The sequence below is a fragment of the Geotrypetes seraphini genome, chromosome 9 (genome assembly GCF_902459505.1).
Source record: "Geotrypetes seraphini chromosome 9, aGeoSer1.1, whole genome shotgun sequence".
NCBI lineage: Eukaryota > Metazoa > Chordata > Amphibia > Gymnophiona > Dermophiidae > Geotrypetes > Geotrypetes seraphini.
In genome coordinates this window covers 21226162-21250488 of record NC_047092.1, presented here as the reverse complement: position 1 = coordinate 21250488, position 24327 = coordinate 21226162, and the positions used below count along the sequence as shown (strand labels likewise).

General features: G+C 39.9%; 1 protein-coding gene across 13 annotated transcripts in view; it reads right to left on the bottom strand.

Annotated features, from left to right (window-relative positions):
• PPP6R2 (protein phosphatase 6 regulatory subunit 2) overlaps positions 1-24327 on the bottom strand; it is a 182375-nt gene that overhangs the window by 77173 nt on the left and 80875 nt on the right. For 10 of the 13 annotated variants that reach the window (XR_004540605.1, XM_033957995.1, XM_033957993.1 and 7 more), the window contains exons 11-14: positions 19810-19962; positions 15441-15647; positions 13245-13309; positions 8779-8894 (exon numbers count right to left, since the gene is read on the bottom strand). Coding sequence is in view for 12 of the 13 variants with exons in the window: in XM_033957995.1 (XP_033813886.1) it covers positions 8779-8894; positions 13245-13309; positions 15441-15647; positions 19810-19962 (541 nt within the window). In the remaining variant the exon portion in view is untranslated. The remainder of the gene's footprint in view (positions 1-8778; positions 8895-13244; positions 13310-15440; positions 15648-19809; positions 19963-24327) is intronic. The other 3 variants (XM_033957996.1, XM_033958004.1, XM_033958005.1) reach the window with 1 other exon arrangement.

The window sequence follows — 24327 nt, the reverse complement described above, 5'->3', positions numbered from 1 at the left end:
ATGGGATATTGAATAAGCTAAGTATAAAGCAATGTTAGAAAGCTTAAGGAACCCAAGAGTAATGATTAAGTGACTTTATAATAAGAAGGTGATTGGGACCAGAAAAGAAAGACCAGCACTTTTCAAAGGATAAAAAAAGAAAAGAAAAAAAGAAATACGAATAAAAAGTATAGTCAACATAGGGGGATAAATTAAAAAAAAAATTTAAAAAAAACAAACAAACAAACAATGATAGCTCGCAACAGGCAATTCTAAAAAAGACTAGTTCTTAATATCAGATTGCCACGAGCACTTGAGGTATATATATATATTATATATATCCCCCAAATAACATACAGAATCTAGGTGTTTCAGTGATTTCTATTACAAAGATTCTCATAAAGTATTAAAAAATAGAACATATTGGTGATAAAGAAAAAATAAGACAGGATTTGACCAATACATCAAAAAATTTTTGTTTAGGGGTATGTAGTTTATATTGGACATGGAAGAAATTGTCATACAAATTTCTGGAAGTGTAACTAGAACCAAGACTTCTCAATATATGAAAGTCAAATACGAGTCTTAAATATAGGTGTTGAAATAAGGTATTACCTTATTTCAACACCTATATTTAAGACTCATATTTGATTTTCATATATTGAGAAGTCTTGGTTCTAGTTACACTTTTGTTATTGCTTTTGACCTCTCTATTTTGTATACTTTGAGAGCATTTACCTCACTACTTATTATCTCATACATATTTCTGGAACACTATTGGAGTTCTCTCTTTGAAAGACTGAGGGCTCCTTTTACCAAACTGCGATAGTATTTTTAGCGCGCGCTAAACCCACACTATGTGACTAGAATAAACGCCAACTCAATGCTGGCGTTAGTGTCTAGCGCACGCTAAAACCACTATAGCAGCTTAGTAAAAGGATCCCTAAGTGCATTTTGTGTGTTTTTTTTTTAATCTATGATTAAAGAGCTCCAATACTAAGCAGTTATTGCTATAGCTGTGAACACTCTATGCTGAGGTCTTTTTTTTTTTCATCTCTGTTATTGCAAAAAGTATTTACAGGTGATAGCATCTATTTTCATGCTAATGTTTTTTTCATCAATTGATTTTTTTTTTTTTTTCTTTGTTTTGTAAATCTTTATTCATTTTCATATGTTACATCAAGTGAATGACATAAATTTAATAATAATTTTAAATATACATACTTGATAAGCTCATATATTAATATTTAAGTTAACATTTCATTTAGAAAAATTAATATAATATTCATATTAATATTTCAGAAATCTAAATTTATATACTTCTTAGTTAATAAAATATTATCCCCTCCCCTCCCCCCCCTTCTAATCAAATATACATGAATAAATTTTTAAATGCAAATTCTTTCCATATTTCATATTATACATTCAAGTATTAATATATTGTATATTATTCAGAAATATGTTCCCCCCCTTTCCCTTTTAATCAAATTCTAAACATGGGAAAATTATTATTCTTTACAAAATTCTGTTAATGGTCTCCAGATTTTTTGAAATTTATTAATATAACCTTTTTGTGTTGCTATAGTGAGCTCCATTTTGTATATATGGCAAACAGAATTCCACCAGAAGGTGTAATTCAACCTATCATGTCTTTTCCAATTGAAAGTGATTTGTTGTATTGCTATTCCAGTTAAAATAAATAGAAGTTTGTTATTACTTGATGAAATTTGACTTCTTGCTCTCATTGTTGTTCCAAATAATATAGTATCATATGTCAAGGCTACCGGATTTTCTAACATCCTATTTATTTGGGGCCAAATTGATTTCCAGAATGTTAAGATGAATGGACAAAAGAATAAAAGATGGTCTAATGTCCCAATTTCAACATGACAGTGCCAGCATCTATTAGATTTAGAGCTATCAATTCTATGTAAACGTGTAGGGGTCCATAAAGCTCTATGCAAAAGAAAAAACCAAGTTTGTTTCATAGATGCTGACACCGTACATTTTAACCTCCAAGACCAAAGTTGTGGCCATTGAGATGCATTAATTTGATGTTTTATCTCAATGCTCCAAATGTCTCTAAGACCATTTTTTGGTTTTTTATTTATATATCCAGATATTAATTTATACCACTGTGCAGCTTCATGACCTGTTGAATTTATCTGGAAACATAAGAATTCCAAACTATGATAATTAGTAAGATTTTTCCATTCAGGGAACCCTACCTGAATGGATTGCTTCAATTGCAACCATCTAAAATATTGTGTTTTATTAAGATCAAATTTATGTTGCAATTGTGAAAACTCCAGCAACTTACCATTTTTTATTATATCGTCTAAAATACGAATACCTGCTAACATCCAATCTTTCCAGATTATTTTGAAGCCGCCGATTTTGATCTTGGGGTTAAGCCAAATTGTTTGAGTTGTTGATTTGCTAATTGGAATAGGAGTTAGGTTACTTATATATCTTAAAGTCTTCCATGTATCCATAAAAATTTTATGTTCTTTGTATAGCCTTGGCATTATGATACTAACAACATTACTAAGACGTAAAGGAAACATGAGTCTCCATTCTAGCCAAAACCAGTCTGGAATATTGTCAGTGGGCTCTGGGAGGATCCAATACATACCTTGACGTAAAATATAGGCTTGATGATACCTATAGAAATTGGGAAAATTTACCCCTCCCTCCGCAATTGGTCTTTGTAATGTCACTAAAGCAATTCTAGGATTTTTCCCAAGCCAAATAAATTTTGTCAATACCTTATTTAACTTTATATAAAAAGAATCTTGAAAGAAAACTGGTATCATTCCCATTTGGTAACAAACTACAGGTAAGATCATCATTTTAACCGTTTGTACTCTTCCCCACCAAGATAAATGCAAAGGATTCCATTGTTCACACATCTCTGTCACTTTTTGTAATAAACATTTTTCATTAATTTTTATTGTGTCATCTAAATTTTTTGAAATCCAAATTCCAAGATATTTAATAGCTTCCTCCTTCCAGACAAAAGAGAATGTATCAAATAAACCTTTTGTACAATGTACATTTAATGGGAGTATTTCTGATTTATTCCAATTTATCTTATATCCTGAAAATTTTCCGAATTTTTCAATCAGCTCAAGCAAGTGTGGGATGGTAGATTCCGGATTCCTCAAATATAATAATAAATCATCAGCATAAGCTGATATTTTGTATTCTCTATCTGAATGAGGTATACCTTGTATTTCCTTTACTTGTTGGATTGCTAATATTAAGGGTTCTAAAACTATATCAAACAGTAAAGGAGACAAGGGACATCCTTGTCTAACTCCCCTCTGTAGATTAAATTTTTCTGAAAATGTATTATTAATATATAATCTAGCAAAAGGGGAGCTATATAATGTCTGTATCATTTGTATGAATCCAGGACCTATGCCAAACCATTCCATAGCCTGATACATAAATGACCATTCTACTCTATCAAAAGCCTTTTCTGCATCCAAAGATATCATAAAAGTAGGCTCATTCATTTTCTTTGTTAAGTATAACATATGGAATGCTAATCTTGTATTATGAGATGAATGTCTGTGAGCAACGAATCCTGTTTGAGACATGTTTATAATATGGGGGAGAGCACTAGCTAATCTTAACGCAAGTATTTTTGCTAATATTTTCCCATCAACATTTATTAAAGATATTGGCCTATAGTTTGAAACCAGAGTGGAATCTCTATTTGGCTTAGGTAATACAATAGTTAAAGATTCAGCTATAGTGCCATTTGTACAACCTTTATTAAGTTGATATTGAAAAAGATTTAATAAATAGGGTAATATAAAATTTTGAAATGTTTTGTAAAATTCCACTGTATATCCATCACCACCTGGAGCGGATCCAACTCTAAGGGATTTCAAAGCTGTTCCTAATTCTTTTAAAGATATTGGTTTTTCCAAACTTCGTTTTATATGTTCAGGAACTTTTGGACCCTCTAACATTTTCAGAAATTCTAAACCATCTTTTTCTTTATTTAAGTAAGTCTCGGAAGAATAAAGAGATTTATAAAATTTTAGAAATTGTTTTAAAATAGGCTCAATTTGTGTTAATGTGTCACCTTTTTCATCTTTTATAGCAATTATTTTTTATTTCTTTTTTTTCGCTTTAAGATAATTTGCCAAAATTCTTCCCGACTTATTTGAGTTTCCATAATACATCGCCTGCTGAGAAAATAAATCTTTCCTTATCATCTTTGATGAGATTTCATTGTATTTTACTTTAAGTTTTAACAGTTCTTGTTGTATTGAATATTCCCATTTTTCTATTAATTTTGATTCTAAAATTTTTATTTCTTTTTCTAAATTAGAAAAATCTTTTCTATTTTGTTTATTAAGATAAGCCGAATAAGAAATAATTGATTTTGAGAATCTTTAGTATTCTAGATTGTTTTTTATGGGTGTCAATTTTCTGAATGCATTTGTCACTCAATTCCCAGCAATTTTATTAACAACCCACCTTACCCGTCTACTCTGGCTTGGCCCAAAATTAGATCAGTTACCCACGCTCATTCCACTACCTTCTGGTCCCACACTGCAGATCTCAAGCAAAGTTTTGGGCATCATTATTGACTTTACACTTTCCTTTAATGATCATCTCAACTCTCTGGTAAAAAAATGTTTTTTTAGTCTTCACATATTGAAGAAAGTGAGATCCTGCTTCCACAAACAACATTTTGTTGTCCTTGTACAATCAATCATTCTTTCCAGACTGGACTATTGTAATTCCATGTATCTATGTCTAACCAAGAAAAATCTTCAAAGACTTCAGCTGATCCAGAACACTGCGGCTAGGTTGATCTTTGCAAAAAGCAAATTCGATCATGTTTCCACGCTTCTGTCAAAACTTTACTGGCTTCCGGTAATTTCTAGGATTCACTTTAAATGTACCTGCCTAATTTTCAAGATTCTCCCCTAATCTCACTATCCTGGAATTCTTTGAGACCTGACACTACCAGATCCACCCACATACTCAAACTATCTTTCCCCTCGTTAAAAGGTGTCATGTATGTAGGTGAATTAGGGAAATCCCTTTTCTTCAAATTCACTGAGCTTTGAAATAACCTCCCTGCCCCGTTGCGGAACCTAGGCTCATTCCAATTATTCCGAAAGCATCTGAAAACCTAGCTTTTCAACAAAATGTAAAGCTATCTATTTAAAATGTAAAGCTAGCTATCCTCTTCATAACCTCTAATTTCTTATTATGTCCTTCCTTCATTTATTGAATTACCTGTAAACCGTGTCGAGCTCTATCTTTATGGAAATGATGCGGTATACAAACTTAAGGTTTAGTTTAGTTTAGAGTCAAGAAACAAACTTCTATGAAACTTATTAGGGGGTTTTTTTGGGGGGTTTGTTTGTTTTTTAATCCTGCCTAAGACAAGCAGAAGACTGGATAGAAATAACTACATGAAGAAGGGTACAAAGTGTTATGATGCACCTTCTGGTTTGAAGCTGTTGGTTTTAATCATACTCCTTGGTAATCAGCACCCACAGGCTCTTAAAGATGCCACAAATACAGTTAGAATGATTTCCAACAATGACAATTCAGAACACCTTAAAAGTGACACTATCTTCTTTTCCCTTTTAAAACATATAGGTAGTAAGTCTGAAAAAAGTAGATCATCATCAGATTCAAGCCTTGGAGTTTCGACCTTTTAGAAATGTCCTGTCTTTTCTATACAAATATAATCTATGCTTTTCCTCTATCTGCTCCCTCCTTAGGAGTTGTTGCTCATCTTGTTTGGAAACATTCTTCAGTGGCTCCCAACCCTGTCCTAGAGGACCACCAGCCAGTCAGATTTTCAGGATAGCCCCGAGTATGCCTGTCACCTTCATTATATGTAAATCTCTCTTATACATATTCATTAGGGTTATCCCAAAAACCCGACTGGCTGGTGGTCCTCCAGGACAGGGTTGGGAACCACTGTTCTATATGGCATCTGTTACTCTGAACACTGCTGTAGCTGGAGTTATTTTCTGTTTAATCCATCATAGTTCTACTCCCACAAACAGTACAGAATCCTGCCTGCAGCAGAAATCAGAAAACGCACCATAATGGTGTATAAATAGGGAGTACTACAGCTGAGGAGAGGGCTGTAATGATGTACTGTAATCCTAAGCAGACCTTCAGCAGATTCATAACACTGGTAACTTCATGACCTAAGCTGGCCAAAGATGGAAGTTACAAAGTAAGAGTAATCTAATATAATCAGAAATCTTATATTCCGCTGCTTTTCATTTCAGATTCAGAGCGGATTACAAGAGAAACCCTACATTAAGGGGAGGCAGATATTTTTTTTTTTTTTTTTTAAATGATTGCACAAAAAATTAAAATCAAGAGTAACATTTTTAGGTCTTTGAAACTTTATGAAAAATAATATACAAATCTGGCCCAGTGTGTATACCTGCACCTCTACTCTACCCAAACTATGCCCAAAGAATACCTCTACATAAGTCGCACATGTCAGTATCCATCATTTTATTGGTATGTATATATTCCTGAGGAATTTCATAAAAAATGTTTTTCACTTTAGAAACTGAGAACAGATTGACTTAGCAAGTCTGCACAGCTCACTTAAGGGTAACATAGAAATTAGTGGTTCTTAAGTCTCCCATCTGTTGGCAGAAGTGCAGAACTCATTTGTCTGTGCTGGTCTGGAGGGATGCTATAGAAATATATTTTTTTGCACGTGAAACAGGCCTTACATAGATGGAAAAGCCTTAATAAATTTGCCTCCATCCCTCCCCCACCCACCCCCATAGCTAACAATAAAAAAAAGTCTATTACATAGCTTAATTATTCCATTTATACCTTCATCAAGAGATTAGTCAGATGGTCTAGCAGGAATCCTATGCATTGCAATAAAGGAAACAAATCTAATTCCCAAACCTGCTCCTTGACCCAGCAGGGGCTGGTGAAAAAAGAGAGGCAGCAATCTTAAGATACTAAGGCCCAGAATCACTAAAGATAGCGATTCAATTGCTGTTGGCCGATTTTGAAACAGCGATAGATTCACTATCTTTTTTGCATGCAAACTCCCCAACCCAATCGCTCAGTGAGCAATTGAGTCGGGGCAGAGCCCTGACAGTAATGACAGGAGAAGCAGCCTCCTGTCATTGCTGTCAGGGCTTCTCCCAGCTTTTTTCTATCATTTTTTTAAAATGGGCCAGATATTTTGTGTGTATTACACAAGCAAAATATCTGGCCAATAAAAGAAAAAAAAATGGATTTTTAAAAAACCTCTCCCCCCTTCAAAGCACTCCTTCCCTTCCCAAACCTAAAAAATGGCAGGAGGAGGGCCAATGGCAGGAGGGAGTCGGCATCCCTCCTGCCTTTTTCTTCGGGGGGTGAGGGGCTGCGGGGCCGCATTTGTGTGTGTAGAGGGCTTTTTTGTTCTTTTTTTTTTTTAATTGGCCAGATATTTTGCGTGTGCCATTAAAAAAAAAAAAAAAACTCACTAGAACTATGGCACTAGTTTCAGTAGTCCTTATTCCAGTATAAGTCCAGAACTATTATAAAAAGTGTATACTGGATAAGAATCTTAACCTTGCAGACTCATGAGTGGATAAATGAAAAAGCCTCAGCCCCACCACTCCACCGCTGTAATATCTTGTTACTACGGGAAGAAATTACGTGGTGCAATCATCACTGGCTATTTCATTCATTTATAAGTGCTTTTTGTTTAAATTGTATGTTTAAATAAATAATTTATTAGGTAATAGTAAGAAATACTGAGATTCAGTGTACTTATCTTATGCCAGCTAACAAGTTGGGTAGTAATTACTTATAAAACTTAGCGGGTGGGGTGATGTTATAGAATAAGCACTAATGTCACCTTCCTGTTACTATTTTAGGGGGGACCCTTGATACAGCACAGACGGTGCGAAACATGTCAGGTCATGTTCCCAGGGTTTAGCTGGCATAAGATAAGTACACTGAACCTCAGTATTTCTTACTATTACCTAATAAATTATTTATTTAAACATACTATTTAAACAAAAAGCACTTATAAATGAATGAAATAGCCAGTGATGATTGCACCACGTAATTTCTTCCCGCAGTAACAAGATATTACAGCGGTGGAGTGGTGGGGCTGAGGCTTTTTCATTGATCCACTCATGAGTCTGCAAGGTTAAAATTCTTATCCAGAATACACTTTTTATAATAATTTTTTTAAAAAAAGAGCATAAAACAGGCAGACCTGTCAGTAGCTGTGTTACCGATAGGTCTGCAGCAGTCAGGTTTTAGGATAGTAAAGCCCGATTCAAAATAGCCAAACAATTGTTGGTGAATCGATTGCTTGGCTCTTTTGCATGGGTGGATCGGATCAGAGATGAGATTGATCGGGCAGCAGTTTAGTGAATCAGGTCGGGGGGAACACCAACAATCGCAAAACCAGGATCGGTAAGTTTAGTGAATCTAGGCCTTAAAGAGAAGGATCTCTAGCCATCGCTTAACACTGACACCTTCTGAACCGCTTAAGGGCTCACCTGTCAGTTTTGAGGGAAAAGTGGTTTCATCGTTTTCTTTGAGATGAGAATTGGAATAGGATTAAAAATGGAAGAAAGCCCTTCAGCTAGAAATGAGGGCTATAGGTGTCTTGGATCCCCATCTTTCATTAAGAGAAATGAGAAGATAATCAAGAAGCCCAAAGCGCTGGCAAGAGTCGCTTGCCTTTTGCTACAAAATAGGCTCAGGAATCTTATTTCTGAGTTGATTGCTGCCTAGCTATGATTCAATGCAAGGTACCTAAAATACCTTTAATAAAGTCACCAATTTGTGTTTTAACAGGACCCTTCTCCAAGTTTTGTACCACAGTATTAGCGATTCGAGTAAGATGGCCCATATTCCCTCGCCTCATTCCTCCTTCTGCTCTGCAAAGTGAAACAAGGCACATTAGAGTATCCAGCAACATCACTTGTCACACTAGCACTCAGTTCTCAGGCAAAAATCTTTGTCATCCGCAACAAAAGGAATTAATGCAAATCATGATGCTACTTGAGAGAAAATCTGAATGTCTAATTTCTTCCTAAAACAGAAGTCAGCTCCAATGAGCTTTCTTTATTAACCTCTGTATTTATAAAATCATGTATTAGACAGCAACAGAAAATGAACACTCATTTTTATTGTAAAATCTCAGAGCAGCCAGGACTACTCTTATGAATGACTACACAATGTTTTAATGCCTTCTACTTGCTGGTGTTGAAACAAGTTGAGCTCAGGACTCTAAAAAAAAAAATCATTCACCTTCACCCTTAGGTAGTAGTACCCTCATTTTATAAGCTTAAAGGGAACACATGTTGTGGTTGTGCCCTGACATCATGGCATTTTGGACACTTTGGCTCGGCCCAAAATTAGATCAGCTACCCACCCTCATCCCACTGTCCTCTGGCACCATACTGTAGCTTCAGTTCTCTAGCAAAGTTCTGGGCAACGAGAATGGGAGATGGCAGATGAAGTTCAATGTTGAGAAATGTAAAGTATTACATGTGGGAAACAGAAACCCGAGGTACAACTATACGATGGGAGGGATGTTTTTAAATGAGAGTACCCAAGAAAGGGACCTGGGGGTGATGGTGGACTTGACAATGAAGCCGTCGGCACAGTGCGCAGCGGCTGCTAAGAAGGCAAATAGAATGCTAGGCATCATCAAAAAGGGTATTACAACCAGAACGAAAGAAGTTATCTTGCCATTGTATCGAGCAATGGTGCGTCCGCATCTGGAGTACTGTGTCCAATATTGGTCGCCGTACCTTAAGAAGGATATGGCGATACTCGAGAGGGTTCAGAGGAGAGCGACACATCTGATAAAAGGGATGGAAAACCTTTCATACGCTGAGAGATTGGAAAAACTGGGACTTTTTTCCCTGGAGAAGAGAAGACTTAGAGGGGATATGATAGAGACTTACAAGATCATGAAGGGCATAGAGAGAGTAGAGAGGGACAGATTCTTCACACTTTCAAAAAATAAAAGAACAAGAGGGCATTCAGAAAAGTTGAAAGGGGACAGATTCAGAACGAATGCTAGGAAGTTCTTCTTTACCCAGCGTGTGGTGGACACCTGGAATGCGCTTCCAGAGGGCGTGATAGGGCAGAGTACGGTACTGGGGTTCAAGAGGGAATTGGACAACTTTCTGCTGGAAAAGGGAATAGAGGGGTATAGATAGAGGATAACTGCACAGGTCCTGGACCTGTTGGGCCGCCGCGTGAGCGGACTGCTGGGCACGATGGACCTCAGGTCTGACCCAGTAGAGGCATTTCTTATGTTCTTAACTCTACACTATCCTTCAACAACCACCTCAACTCCTTGGTAAAAAAAATGCTTTTTCAGCCTTCACATGCTGAGGAAAGCGAGATCCTGCTTCCATCAACAACACTTTGCTGTCCTCGTACAATCCATCATCCTTTCCAGACTGGACTATTGTAACTCCATCTACTTAAGCCTAACAAAGAAAAGCCTTCAAAGACTTCAGCGGATTCAGAATACCACAGCTAAGCTAATCTTCGCAAAAAAAGCAAATTTTGACCATGTCTCCCTACTCCTGTCTAAGCTTCACTGGCTTCCAGTAATCTCTAGGGTTCACTTTAAATGCGCCTGCCTAACTTTCAAGATCCTACATGGCATCCTTCCTCCCCTTATCCCTCTATCTCGAATCCTAATATCACCAGATCCAACCAAAAATTAAAACTATCCTTCCCTCATTAAAAGGCATATCCCATGCAGGAAAAACTAGGGACATCCCTCTCCTTCAGAATCACAGAGCTCTGGAATAACCTTACTACCCCACTTCGGAATCTGGGCACCCTCCAACTTTTCCGAAAACATCTGAAAACTTGGCTATTCTCAAAAATGTAATACTTCCTCCTCTTTGTTATACTAAGTCCTTCTAAACTTTCTCTATACTGTCCTGTAACCCTCATTGGAGTTCCTTCTCTATACCAATTCCTGTAAACTGTGCCGAGCTCTGCGATTGTGGAGATGATGTGGTATACAAACTTAAGGTTTAGTTTAGCACTTTTTACCTATATTGGGACATTTTGGAGGGTAACCATCCGATCTTCATCCCTGCTGCTTTTTGGAGTCATCCCCTCCCATCATCCAAGACAACCGGGATCCAGTGCTTTTCTTCAATGGTCCATCTTGTCTGCCTTGAAATGTATACTTCTTAAATGGATGGACCATGATGCCCCAACTATATCCCTGTGGCAGACTCAGATGATAACTTTGTTGTCTTGGGAACATAGGGGTGCTTCTGATCTCTCTACCTTACGGGGAGAGCGCTTTACAGCTGTTTGGGAGCCCTTCTGGTCCACCATGACTCCTCTGGCTAGAAGTCGCATTTTGAATTGTTGACTGTGTCTCCTTACCCTTTGTGTGGGTTGCTGTATTGTTACTTGTTATACTTTCTGGGATGGTGTTGGGGACTCCAGATTGAAGGGATTGGGGGGGAGGGTTGGGGGGGTTGGTATTCCTAAAATCATGTGTTGGAGCACTGCTTACCTGTCTGAACTTTTGTATCTGCACTTTTGTTGGCTCTAATAAAAATCATTTACACATAAGCTTAAAGGGAAGAAAGATTCTTAATAATCATGACCCAGATAATATGAATGAAGAACATATGCTTCCATCATCTAGAATCTATGCAGTCTTACAGCATATCTGATCTTACACAGGCCCTTTCTTCCTTGGAAAGGAAAACCAAGGTATCCTAGTTAAAGGAACCCCACTAACTTATTTTTTAGAACCTCCTTTTACATAGGGTTACTAGATGTCCGGATTTCACCGTTTTAGTCCATCTGGAAATCGATGCCTCAACATGCCAGTTTCCCTTTCTTATCATGACTAGTCATAGCAAAAAGTTGATCTGATACATGAAGCTCATTGGTAACTTTGAGGTACCAGAGAAGCACTTACTTGACATCAAGCAAGCACAATGCTTAGACCCCATAGGGTGAAAAGTGGGTAAATGGACTTCCTGATTGGCATGGAAGGCAGAGACTACTTTCAGTCAGAAGGATGGAACCTTGTGTAAAGAAAGCCCTGGTTCCATAATCTTAAGGAACGGCTCCCTATAGGACAAAGTTTGTAATTCGGAGACTCATCTTGCCGACTTAATAGCCACCAGAAATACCATCTTGACCGTAAGATCCAGAATGGAAGCCTCATGTAAGGGCTCTTATGGATGCGTTAAGATTCCAGGATGGGAATAGGGGACACACCGGAGAACACAACCTTAGAACCCTTTAATAAAACAGGGATTATCTGGATGAGAGGCCAGAGAGCCTCTTTCCCCCGAGCTTGGGAACAGGAAAGGCCTGCTATCTGCACTTTCAGTGATCTGACTGACAGACCCTTCTGAAGTTCATCTTATAAAAAGTCCAGGACTACTGAAATCTGAGCACTACATCATCCACAGCACACCAGTGCTGAAAAGACTTTCAGGCTATCATATAGGCTGCCACCTAGAGAATGACGTGGCAAACCGCGTCAACCCGCAAAACGGGAAACAATGCAGCCAATTTAAAGTGGGAACAAGGTCTTCCACCACCCCGTTAGAGCAGTAGACAACCTTATTCCTGCGACAAAAATTGTACCATGGTCAGAACAGCAACATCCTCTTGGCTCAGCATCTACTCCCCAGTTCCCCTCACGCCTACCTTACCCGATCGAATCAGCTGTGCCACACTTAAAAATCTTGAGAAGCCTGCGCTGAGACCTTCCTTTAGCCAATGAGCCTCTCCATGATTGACTAAATCAAATGGTGCAGGTAAATCTAATTGCATCAGCAACACTCCCATATTTTTAACAAAGTAATTTCTCATAAAGTGTATGAAATCTTAATTAAAAGGGATCCAACAGATCAAAATGTTCTATATATTCCTGGGTCCCTTGGTTGGTAATAAGGTTGTATATTCACTGCATTTTACTAATGGTATAATAAACATTGCCTGCATCCTGTACATGGTCTGCAGTTTTAAATCATGTATCCTATAATGCTACATTCTTCATATAATGTCTACCATGCAGCTAATGTTTTTGATCATATAAGATATACTTTTATCAATAATGCTTTCCATTCCCCACCATAGCTAGTGTTTTCTTTTGTTCAACTACTGCCAAAGTTCAGCTCTCCTTATATCTATGCTGTGTCCTGCGACCTACAACTCACAGGCTCCCCATGATCTATATCATCTTTATGGTGTTCCAAAAAGAAAAATCTTACTGTATTTTGTCATTGGCTTCCCAGGCATCCAGTATCCTCTGGACTAGACAGCACTTCTGAAAAAGCTGTAAAGAAAGAATAGGAAGGTAAATGCTACAGAAATGATAAATAGTAGTAGGAGTAGTAATATTTTGGTGGAATGAAATCCTGAAATCAGGAAATAAACTGTTAATCAGGTCCAATACCAAAGAGACTCTCATAACACTCTCCAACAGAGCTTATTCTATTAAGTTATAAGCACTTAAGTTATATTCCCTTACTCAAATCACTAAAAATGGTACTTACTGAAAAATCTATCACTTTTCTACAAGCAATAAAGATTATTCTAGTTATAAACTTTTTCTTTCATATATGGTTAAACTCATTACGACAAAGAAATTCTTACCACCCAAATAATCTGAGGCCACAGGCATCTGGGTCAAACAGGGCCTTAGCTACCTCCCTCTGAATCCAGGATACTGAGCGAGGAGCCTGTCTAAATGATGGGCATTCTCCATGGTGGATTATGTAATGCACGGGGAGGGGCCTAAGGTCTGATTGACTCAGATGCCTATGGCCCCACCCCTTGGGAGAGGCCTTAGATGTCTGAACCAATCGGGGCCTTTGGCTTCTCCCCGTGCATCACATAATCCACCATGGAGAATACCCATCATTTAGACAGGTGAGCCCAAAAGAGGAACCTGAGTGCGGGCTTCCTGCTTCCAATGTTTTAAAAAGGTACAGGGGAGGTTTGTGGGGAAGGGGTCTGGTGGCAGGAGGGAGTTATCATCCCTCCTGCCATTTTGGGGGGGTTCAGGGTGGGGTGGGGGTGTCCAGTGACAGTAGGGAGTGGGCAACCCTCCTGCCATTTGTTTTGGGTGAGGGAGGGGAAAGTGGCTCGGGGGTGCCTGGCTCAGGTAGGGGGCCGCATTTGTAGAGAGGTCGTTGGGGAGGGTAGTCATCGGCTGGGGGGGGGGACTTTTTTTTTTTTTTTTTTTTTTAATGGGACAGAAAATATCTGTGCCATTGGCAAAAAAAAAAAAAAAACCCCCGAGGTAACAGTTACCAACAGGTCTAAACAAATCAATTTTTACGATTGCTAAAACCCCATTTTTTTGGGGGGGAGGCGGGAAAAGCCAAGAAAATAGTTAAGCTCTGGAACACATTGCCAGGGTTGTGGTAAGCTGGTTTTAAGGAAGGTTTGGATAATTTCCTGGAGGAAAAGTCCATAGTCTGTTATTGAGAAAGACATAAGAGGAAGCCACAGTTTGCCCTGGATCGGTAGCATGATTTGTTAAGAGGGTATATATGCTACATTGCTGGACACATTTTTTCTTTTGTATTTTTTTAAAGAAACACATAATCCTACAAAGTATTGACAGAAATCACTAATAATAAAACCCTAAGCGCGCATGCGCACTCCTACCTGCGTGATCCGTGCTCTGTAGCTTCGCATGCACAGTAAAAGGAGTCAACAGTGGTTTCTTCTGCACATGCGGAGGCACCTTAAGCAGGGACGCACGGAGGCGACTTCCCCCTCCCGCCTTCACTCCATCTAACATAGCGCAGCCTGTGGTCTGGCCAGCTCCCTTACATCAGAGAGAAGGCTTCCGACACAGGCGCGGATCGTGAGAGGAGCTGCCGCGGCAGCTTTAAACTCAAAAATAACTTCGGCAAGGGACTGTAAGGGAGCCGACCAGAAACAAACAGAAATGCTGCTGCACAGGGAAGTGGAGGGGGAGTGAATGTTGCTGCACAGGGACGTGGGGTGGGGGGAGGGAAATGCTGCTGCTGCACAGGGAAATGGATGGGGAGGGAATGCTGCTGCTGCTGCAGAGGGAAGTGTGGGGGGAAGGAAATGCTTCTGGTGAGAAAAGGGATCTGGGGCTGGAAGCTGAAAGGGAAAAGATGGGAGAAGGGGGCTGGGGGAGGTAAAAATGGGTTTGGAGCTGGGGCTGAAAATAGAAAACATGTGAGGGAAGGAGGCTTTACCAGCTCCCGTTAATGTAACAGGCTTAAACACTAGTAGTAGTATATAATACATTACAAAAATGGATCATCAGCTAAGGCTGCATGCTGTGGAAATAGATATTTTCAGTCTGAAAACCTACATAAGCAAATGTAACATTAGGAGAATTTGAGGACTCCAGTTTTGGCTATCAAATGAAATGAAAGGACGGCAAAAGTCCATGACCTCTTTTGTGTGAATGGACTTACATGGGTTACCATGACATTCTCTTGGCTGCTTTCCAGTGCCTCTGTATGCTCGGTGCTGTTCACAGTTCCATTATGCATCTCCTCTTTTTGTTCCTCCTCACTGGCTGCATTTCTTCCTTCATGCATGGAGTAAGAGAGGACAGCAGCTACGCACAGTTCCACTTGGAAATGCAGAAAGTTATTCCAAGTATATTTAAAGAACAAGTCCTGAAAAGAAACAAAGGCACTAGAGAAATCCTATTTGATCACGGATCTGGACTTAATCCGAAGCCTGTAACTTTATCTTCCTCTACAAACTTGTGCAACTTGAACAGGTGCTAGAGTAAAGCCCAATCAAGTGACATTTTGTGCTTTTCCTTTTTTAAATCTTCAGTGAAGATTACAAAGCAAACAAATACATCAAATCATAAATTAAGAACAGATCTGTGTTTTTTTACATTCCCTCTCCCCTCCTCTGCAATTATTTCAGATACACAAAACTTTAAAGAGACTGGAAGCTGTTTCCAGCAGTTAGTTGCACCCTAACCTGTGCTTCTGTTACTTAGTAAAACTCATTCTATTTGTTTCTGTACCGGGTGGATAAAAATTAATGAATTTTTAAAATTGGATTATTTTAAACAAAATGCTTTTTTGAGGAAAAAAAATGATCTAAAAGGTGTTTTCTGTTTAAGATACATTATAGTTCAAAAGTTATTCATCATGAAATAAGAGCTAGTTTGTTTGTTTTTCTATATTTTACTTATTTGAATGATTCATCTTTTCTTTTAAATATATTTGGAGTTATTTTCTCTCTTATGTTTTAGATTGCAAACTACTTTGACTAGTCGTGTAATTGCAGTATAGCAAGAATTTTTAATAAACAAATATTATTTAGCATGAGGCTGTATATTTATGCAATATTTACATTTTTTTAGTAAATGAATTCCATTAATCCATTCATGTCATCCCAGGAAATTTTTCTATCTAGCAGATATTATCACAGATAGAAACATAATGGCAGATAAAGGCCAAATGGTCCATCCAGTCTGCCCATCCACAGTAACCATGTCTTTCTCTTTCTAAGAGATCCCATGTGCCTATTCCACGCTTTCTTGAATTCAGACACAGTCTCTGTTTCCATCACCTCTTCCAGGAGAGTCTTCCATGCATCTACAACCCTTTCCTTAGATTACCGTATTTTCACGCAAATAACACGCACCCGTATAAAACGCGCACACGAATATAGCGCGCAGAAATCACGATGATTTGCACAAAAACTTTGATATACCGCGCTCACGGGTATACCGCGCATGCTGCCCGACGCTCCTTTCGCCCGCCCTGACTTTCCGTGCGCTGTCCCGACTCTCCGTTCACCCCCCCTGACTTCCGTGCACTGTCCCCCCTTGAAGGTCTGTCCCCATCCTGAAAGCCTGATGCCCCCCCCCGACGTCCGAGACTTCCCTCCCCCCCCCCCGAAGGACCGCCGACTCCCCAACAATATCGGGCCAGGAGGGAGCCCAAATCCTCCTGGCCATGGCGACCCCCTAACCCCACCCCGCACTACATTACGGGCAGGAGGGATCCCAGGCCCTCCTGCCCTCGACGCAAACCCCCCTCCCCCCCAAGAACCTCCGACCGCCCCCCAGCCGACCCGCGATCCCCCTGGCGACCCCCACGACCCCCCCACCCCCCTTCCCCGTACCTTTGATAGTTGGGCCAGAAGGGAGCCCTGCCGGGGGGGGGGGATGTATCGGACGTCGGGGAGTCGGCCGGGCAAGAGGGCTTGGGCTCCCTCTTGCTCCGATCGTGGATGCGGGTGCGGGTGGGAGCGCGTGCGAGCGGTCGTTCGGGGTGGGGGTGCGAGCGGTCCTGCTGGGGGGGTGAATCGGGCGTCGGGCGGGGTGGGAACTATGTTTTAAAACTTTGGTATACCGCGCTCACGCATATAACGCGCGAGGGGTATGCGCGGTAGGTAAAAACGCGTATAACGCGCGCGTTATATGCGTGAAAATACGGTACTCCTGAGCCTATCACCTCTATTATTATTAACCCTTAAGCCTTATCTCTTCCACACTAATCAAATTGTTTCCCATTTTCTCTTATGCCTTACTTGCTTCCCGCCCACCCGAATGTTGATTGACTTTACATTGTACTATATTCGCTGATTGTCCAGCTCTTCTTTATTGTAAACCGCCTCAAACTACTACGGCTTTGGCAGTATATAAGAATAAAATTATTTTTTATTATTATTATTAAACTTCATCCTATGCCCTCTCATTTTAAAGCTTCATTTCAAATGAAAGAGACTCGACTCATGCGCATTTACGCCACGTTGGTATTTAAACATCTTTATCATATTTCCCCTTTCCCGCCTTTCCTTCAAAATATACATATCGAGAACTTTAAGTCTGTCCCCATATGACTTATGATGAAGATCATGCACCATTTTAGTAGCCTTCCTCTGCACCAACTCCATTCTTTTTATATCTTTTTGAAGGTGCGGTCTTCAGAATTGTACACAATATTCTAAATGAGGTCTCACCAGAGTCTTATATAAGGGCATCAATACTTCCTTTTTCCAACTGCCCAAACCTCTTCCTATGCACCCTAGCATCCTTCTAGCTTTCACCGTCACCTTTTCAACCTGTTTGGCCACCTTAAGATCATCATACCCAAATCCCGCTCTTCCGTCATGCACATAAGTTCTTCATCCCCTAAACTGTAACATCTCTTCGGGTTTTTGCAGCCCAAATGCATGATCTTGCATGTCTTAACGTTAAATATTAGCTGCCAAATTTCAGACCATCAATCTTCACTAGTCTTCATGTCATTCACAACATCCAGGATGTCTATTCTATTGCAGATTTTAGTATCATCTGCAAAGAGGCAAATCTTACCTGACAGTCCTTCAGCAATATCGCTTATAAAAATGTTAAAATGAGCAGGCCCAAGAACAGAACCATGAGGCACACCACTAGTAACATCCCTTTCCTCAGAGCAATCTCCATTGACCACTACCCTCTGTCGTCTTCCACTCAACCAGTTTCTGACATAGCCTGTCACTTTGGGGTCCATCCCGAGAGCACTCAGTTTATTTATTAGACACCTGTGTGGATGCTTGGTTTTGCATTTCTCAAAATAATGAAGACGAGTGAGCTACAGAAGACAGCATTTTAAAATTTTCATGCATGGACCTGGCTGATAGTCTAAATTTTTAAAAAATGTTTTGTTAAACCACATCAGTTAAGATAGATATTTAAGCAAATACAAGAATACATATGCTATAAGGTTATAATTTTGGTTAAATAAACCCATTTAAATTGTTATTAAAGTTAATGATTATTTTTCTCCTTTCAATAAAGTACAGCAGAAAAGTTTCCCAAATATGAATGATTAACCTGGAGATTTTAAACTGGAGATATTCACCTCACATTAATTTCATAATTATTTATATATGCATTTCTAATAGCATAACCAAAATCAGCATTTTTTTTTTTACAATTGTAAATTAATAGGAAAAGTTCAAATAATGAAACCTTCACCTGGTTGTAAATATTAAGATTATACCAGCAAGAATTGGTCTCTTTGTAGAAAACTAGCGACTTAAATCAAATCCACCCTGTTTCTTTATCAAAGATAGTCACTGTAACTTTGTTGCTTAAACATCTCGATCCTGAGGCAGTCTCCAAATATAATCCCATGGGACGATATGCCTCAATCACTGATATCACCCCCCCTCTTCAGTCTCTAAATGAGTGGTCATTGTATTGTATCAGTTTCCTTGAATAATCTAAGAACTCCACTATTTATTTCTTCATAACAACTGTATCAAAATGGTGGTAACATGCAGTAATAATAACAAATATATTTTTCCTCTGGGGTTCTCTTATAACGGGGGGTCTCTATCATGAATAATGCATCTTTCCCATAATTCAACTAAAGAATGAAGGAAGTTCCAATACTGTTTTCCCGCCTCCCCTGAATCCTCACAAAATGCTACTGAACAACTCTGACTCATGTTACAGCTGCAGAACTGATATTTTATATCGAGATTGTACTAGGACCCGAAAAAGTGTTGCATGCCCATACACCACACAATATGCAAATATCAGTACTACTTATGTGCAAAAATATACATCAATTTCTATAGTTGGGCACATTGCCCATCATTTCATATCACGTAATTACCTTAACTCCTAATCCCCTCCTGTCTTCTCTCTTTCTAATTTTTCATTTTATTTACTAGATTAGCTACCAATCCCCTTCAATAAAACAGGAAAAAAGTTAAGGGTAGTTTGTGCTGGCACAACAGAAGAAACTGTCACTAATGCTGGTTACAGAAAAGAGAATGATTCCAAGAGTGAAAGCACCAGCATGCTCTATTACTCACAAGTAATAGATCCACAGTGCTGAGGTGGCACAGCTCCTGGTTAACACTGACAGTGTTGGTGTGCAAAAGAGCTGCAATTAAGCGGGCTACATGAAGACGGGCGTTCCCCAGTGGTTCCTCCAGTACTCCAATTGTAGTCAGAATTGGTGTCTTCTGAAACCAAAGCAGAGGAAAAGCAGTTTATCTCAGGGAACGCATTTCCATTTTTACACAGAAATAAAAATAAAACAAACAAACCAACAAACAAAAAAAGACTATAAGATGATACTTTTTTTCTAAAACTCTCTTCAACAGGTCAGAATAGAATAAGTAAAAGAGGATAATATAAGAACATATAAGTGAATCATAAAAGCATTTACCGTAAATGATATTCTGAACTGAAAGAAGGTAGGGGAGGAGGAGATGAATAGTGATGAGAAAGTGGCAAAGCTATAGAAATTTGTAGTCTTTGCCGATCCCTTTCTTGTTATTGCCAAAGTATCAAATCATTTTGGTTTTAAAATAATTACACTCCTGAATTGTTTTAAAATGTAGAAAAGGTATAAATCAGGGAAAAGTTATATTTTCTCAGATCCACAACATCTTCAGAAGTTGCTTTTGGAGCAAGGAGTCAATTCACTGAGGAGGGTTAGATAGGTTCTGAAATGTTATAGCTCTGGTTAGTAGTAAGGAAGTACCTTACTGGATTTTTTTATTTAATTATTTAGGTGTTCTCTCCCCAGTGATGTGGGCTGTGCATCTAAGAAATTTTGCATAGATAAAATACTGTGTATATACCATATGCTATATGGTTTCTTAATTTCTTATTTTAATTTTAAAATTTATATTCCACACAACCTACAATCGTTGGCAGCTTACAATTACAACATATATTACATAAAATCAGAATTCAAACATACAACAAATAAAATAGAACAATTATGTGACATGCTGGGCGGGGGTCACATAAATTCATTCTCTATATTTTCCTAAATGAGTGAGAAGGTGCTTCTAAAATTATTAACAAGTACCACTCTAGTTTGGAAGAGAAAGACAATATGGAGGTCCTGATCATCTAAAGCAGTGTCTCTCAAAATTTATTAGCTCTGGCACTCTAAATGGAGCAAATGTTTTTCACGGTACATTATAATTGAAATTATAAAACTTCAAAGCCAAGAAAAATTAAATTTGAGTTATTTATTTAAAGTTCTTTAAGCTATGTAATGGGTATTTGTAACAACGGTGAAACTAAAGTACCGTATTTTCGCGGATATAACGCGCGCGTTATACGCGTTTTTACCTACCGCGCATACCCCCCGCGCGTTATATGCCTGAGCGCGGTATACAAAAGTTTTTAAACATAGTTCCCACCCCGCCCGACGCCCGATTCACCCCCCCAGCAGGACCGCTCGCACCCCCACCCCGAACGACCGCTCGCACGCGCTCCCACCCGCACCCACGATCGGAGCAAGAGGGAGCCCAAGCCCTCTTGCCCGGCCGACTCCCCGACGTCCGATACATCCCCCCCCGGCAGGACCACTCGCACCCCCACCCCGAAGGACCGCCGACTTCCCGACAATATCGGGCCAGAAGGGAGCCCAAACCCTCCTGGCCACGGCGACCCCCTAACCCCACCCCGCACTACATTACGGGCAGGAGGGATCCCAGGCCCTCCTGCCCTCGACGCAAGCCCCCCTCCCCCCCCCCAACGACCGCCCCCCCCAAGAACCTCCGACCGCCCACCCCAGCCGACCCGCGACCCCCCTGGCCGACCCCCACGACCCCCCCACCCCCCTTCCCCGTACCATGTGCCTCAGGCCGCGCCCCCAGGTGGGACCTAAGGCTCCAGGGCCTATTCTGATTGGCCCACGCGCCTTAGGCCCCACCAGTAGGCGGAGCTTTAGGACGGATGGGCCAATCCGGCCTCATTCCATCGTTGGCTGCCTGCCGGACAGGCGGGTTTGGCTCCCGTCTGTCCGGCCAACTTCCAAAGGTACGGGGAAGGGGGGTGGGGGGGTCGTGGGGGTCGGCCAGGGGGGTCGCGGGTCGGCTGGGGGGGCGGTCGGAGGTTCTTGGGGGGGGGGCGGTCGTTGGAGGGAGGGGGGTTTGCGTCGAGGGCAGGAGGGCCTGGGATCCCTCCTGCCCGTAATGTAGTGCGGGGTGGGGTTAGGGGGTCGCCGTGGCCAGGAGGATTTGGGCTCCCTCCTGGCCCAATATTGTCGGGGAGTCGGCGGTCCTTCGGGGTGGGGGTGCGAGTGGTCCTGCCGAGGGGGGAGAAGAATCGGACGTCGAGGGGGGGCATCAGGCTTTCAGGATGGGGACAGGACTTCAAGGGGGGACAGGCAGATCTTCAAGGGGGACAGGACTTCAAGGGGGACAGGCACGGAGAGGCGGGGCAGTGCACCGAAAGTCAGGGCGGGTGAACGGTGAGTCGGGGCAACCAGAGGAGAGTCGGGGCAGTGCACCGAAAGTCAGGGTGAGTCGGGGCAACCAGAGGAGAGTCGGGGCAGTGCACCGAAAGTCAGGGTGAGTCGGGGCAACCAGATGAGAGTCGGGGTGGCCAGAGGAGAGTCGGGGAGAGCGAAAGGAGAGTCGGGGTGGCCAGAGGAGAGTCGGGCAGCATGCGCGTTATATGCCTGAGCGCGGTATAGAAAAGTTTTTGTACATATCATCGTGATTTCTGCGCGCTATACCCCTGTGCGCGTTTTACAATGGTGCGCGTTATATCCGCGAAAATACGGTAATTAGTATCAAAATGCCAAGGTTATATAAAGATCATAAAATATTTATGGATACCTGGAAGACTTTAAGGTATATAAATAGTCTGACTCCTATTCCGATAAATAAATCAACAATTCAAACAATTTGGTTAAACCCCAAGATCAAAATAGGCGGTTTTAAAATCATTTGGAAGCATTGGATGTTGGCAGGGATACGTACTTTAGAAGATGTAATAACTAATGGTAAACTGCTTGACTTTTCACAATTGCAACATAAATTTGGCTTAAACAATTCACAATATTTTAGATGGTTGCAATTGAAGCAAACCATTCAGGTAGGGTTCCCTGAATGGAAAAATCTTAACAATTATCATAGCCTAGAATTCTTATGCTTTCAGGTGGCTTCTACTGGACACCAGGCCGCAATGTGGTATAAATTAATATCTGGATATATAAATAAAAAACCAAAAAATAGTCTTAGAGACATTTGGAGCATTGAGATTAAGCATCAACTTAATGCATCTCAATGGCCACGACTTTGGTCTTGGAGGATGAGATGTACAGTTTCAGCATCTATGAGACAAACATGGTTTTTTCTTTTGCATAGAGCTTTTTGGACCCCTGTTCGTTTACAAAAATTAGATAGCTCTAAGTCTAATAAATGTTGGCACTGTCATCTTGAGACGGGGACATTAGATCATCTTTTATTCTATTGTCCATATATATTACTATTTTGGAAATCAATTAGGCCTCAAATAAATAGGATGATGGACAATCCAGTAGCCTTGACTTATGATACTATTCTATTTGGTACAACAATGAGAGCAAAAAGTCAAATTTCGTCACATAATAATAAACTTTTATTCATATTAACTGGAGTAGCAATTCAACAAATAACATGTAATTGGAAAAATTATGACAGACTAAATTATAACTTCTGGTGGAATTCGATATGCCATATATATAAAATGGAGCGCACAATAGCAACACAGAAAGGATATTTTGGTAAATTTCTGAAGATTTGGAGACCATTAACAGATTTTTGTAATGATTAATAACATTTTCCCATAATAAGAAATTTGGTAAGCGGGGATATGGGTGGGTACTATTTCATTTATCTCACAATATGTATAAATTAATTAATATATTTTCAAATACTATGTCAGAATTTCTGAAATATGAAGGGAGGGCTTGGGGAGGGTTATTTATTTATATTTGTCATACATATTAAATGATTTATATATTATCTAAAACATGATAAAAATATGAATATAAATATGATATATTGTACTTAAAATATTAATGAAAGAAAATCAAGTGTGTATTTATAAGATTATATGTATTTTTCTGATACACTTGCTGTAATATGAAAAAAATGAATAAAGAAAATAAAAAAAAAAAAGATGCAGAATGATGCATCTATGGATAGCTCAAAAAAAAAAAAAAAAAAAAAAAAACATGGTGGAAGACCTGGCCTGTTCCTGAAGGAGAGGCAAAACACAGTGAAGAAAGTGCTGGGAATCGGCAATTTTCTATGTCAACGCTTGGAAACAGTGATTTCTCTATGCAAGCTGACATTTTTTGGGGGGGGAGGAGCCAGCAAGCTAAAAACCGTGAATAATCGAAACCACAATTGCTGAAACCACGAATACGGAGGAAGAAGTGTATGTATATTCAAATATGTTTAAGGCATTTTTTCACTCTAGCCATCAAGTATTGTACTAGATTTTCAAAATACATAAGCAAATAGGGCAATCTTCAAAGCAGCACTATTAGCACACCGAAATGATCTGTTAATAAAATTATCCCCCCCCCCCCC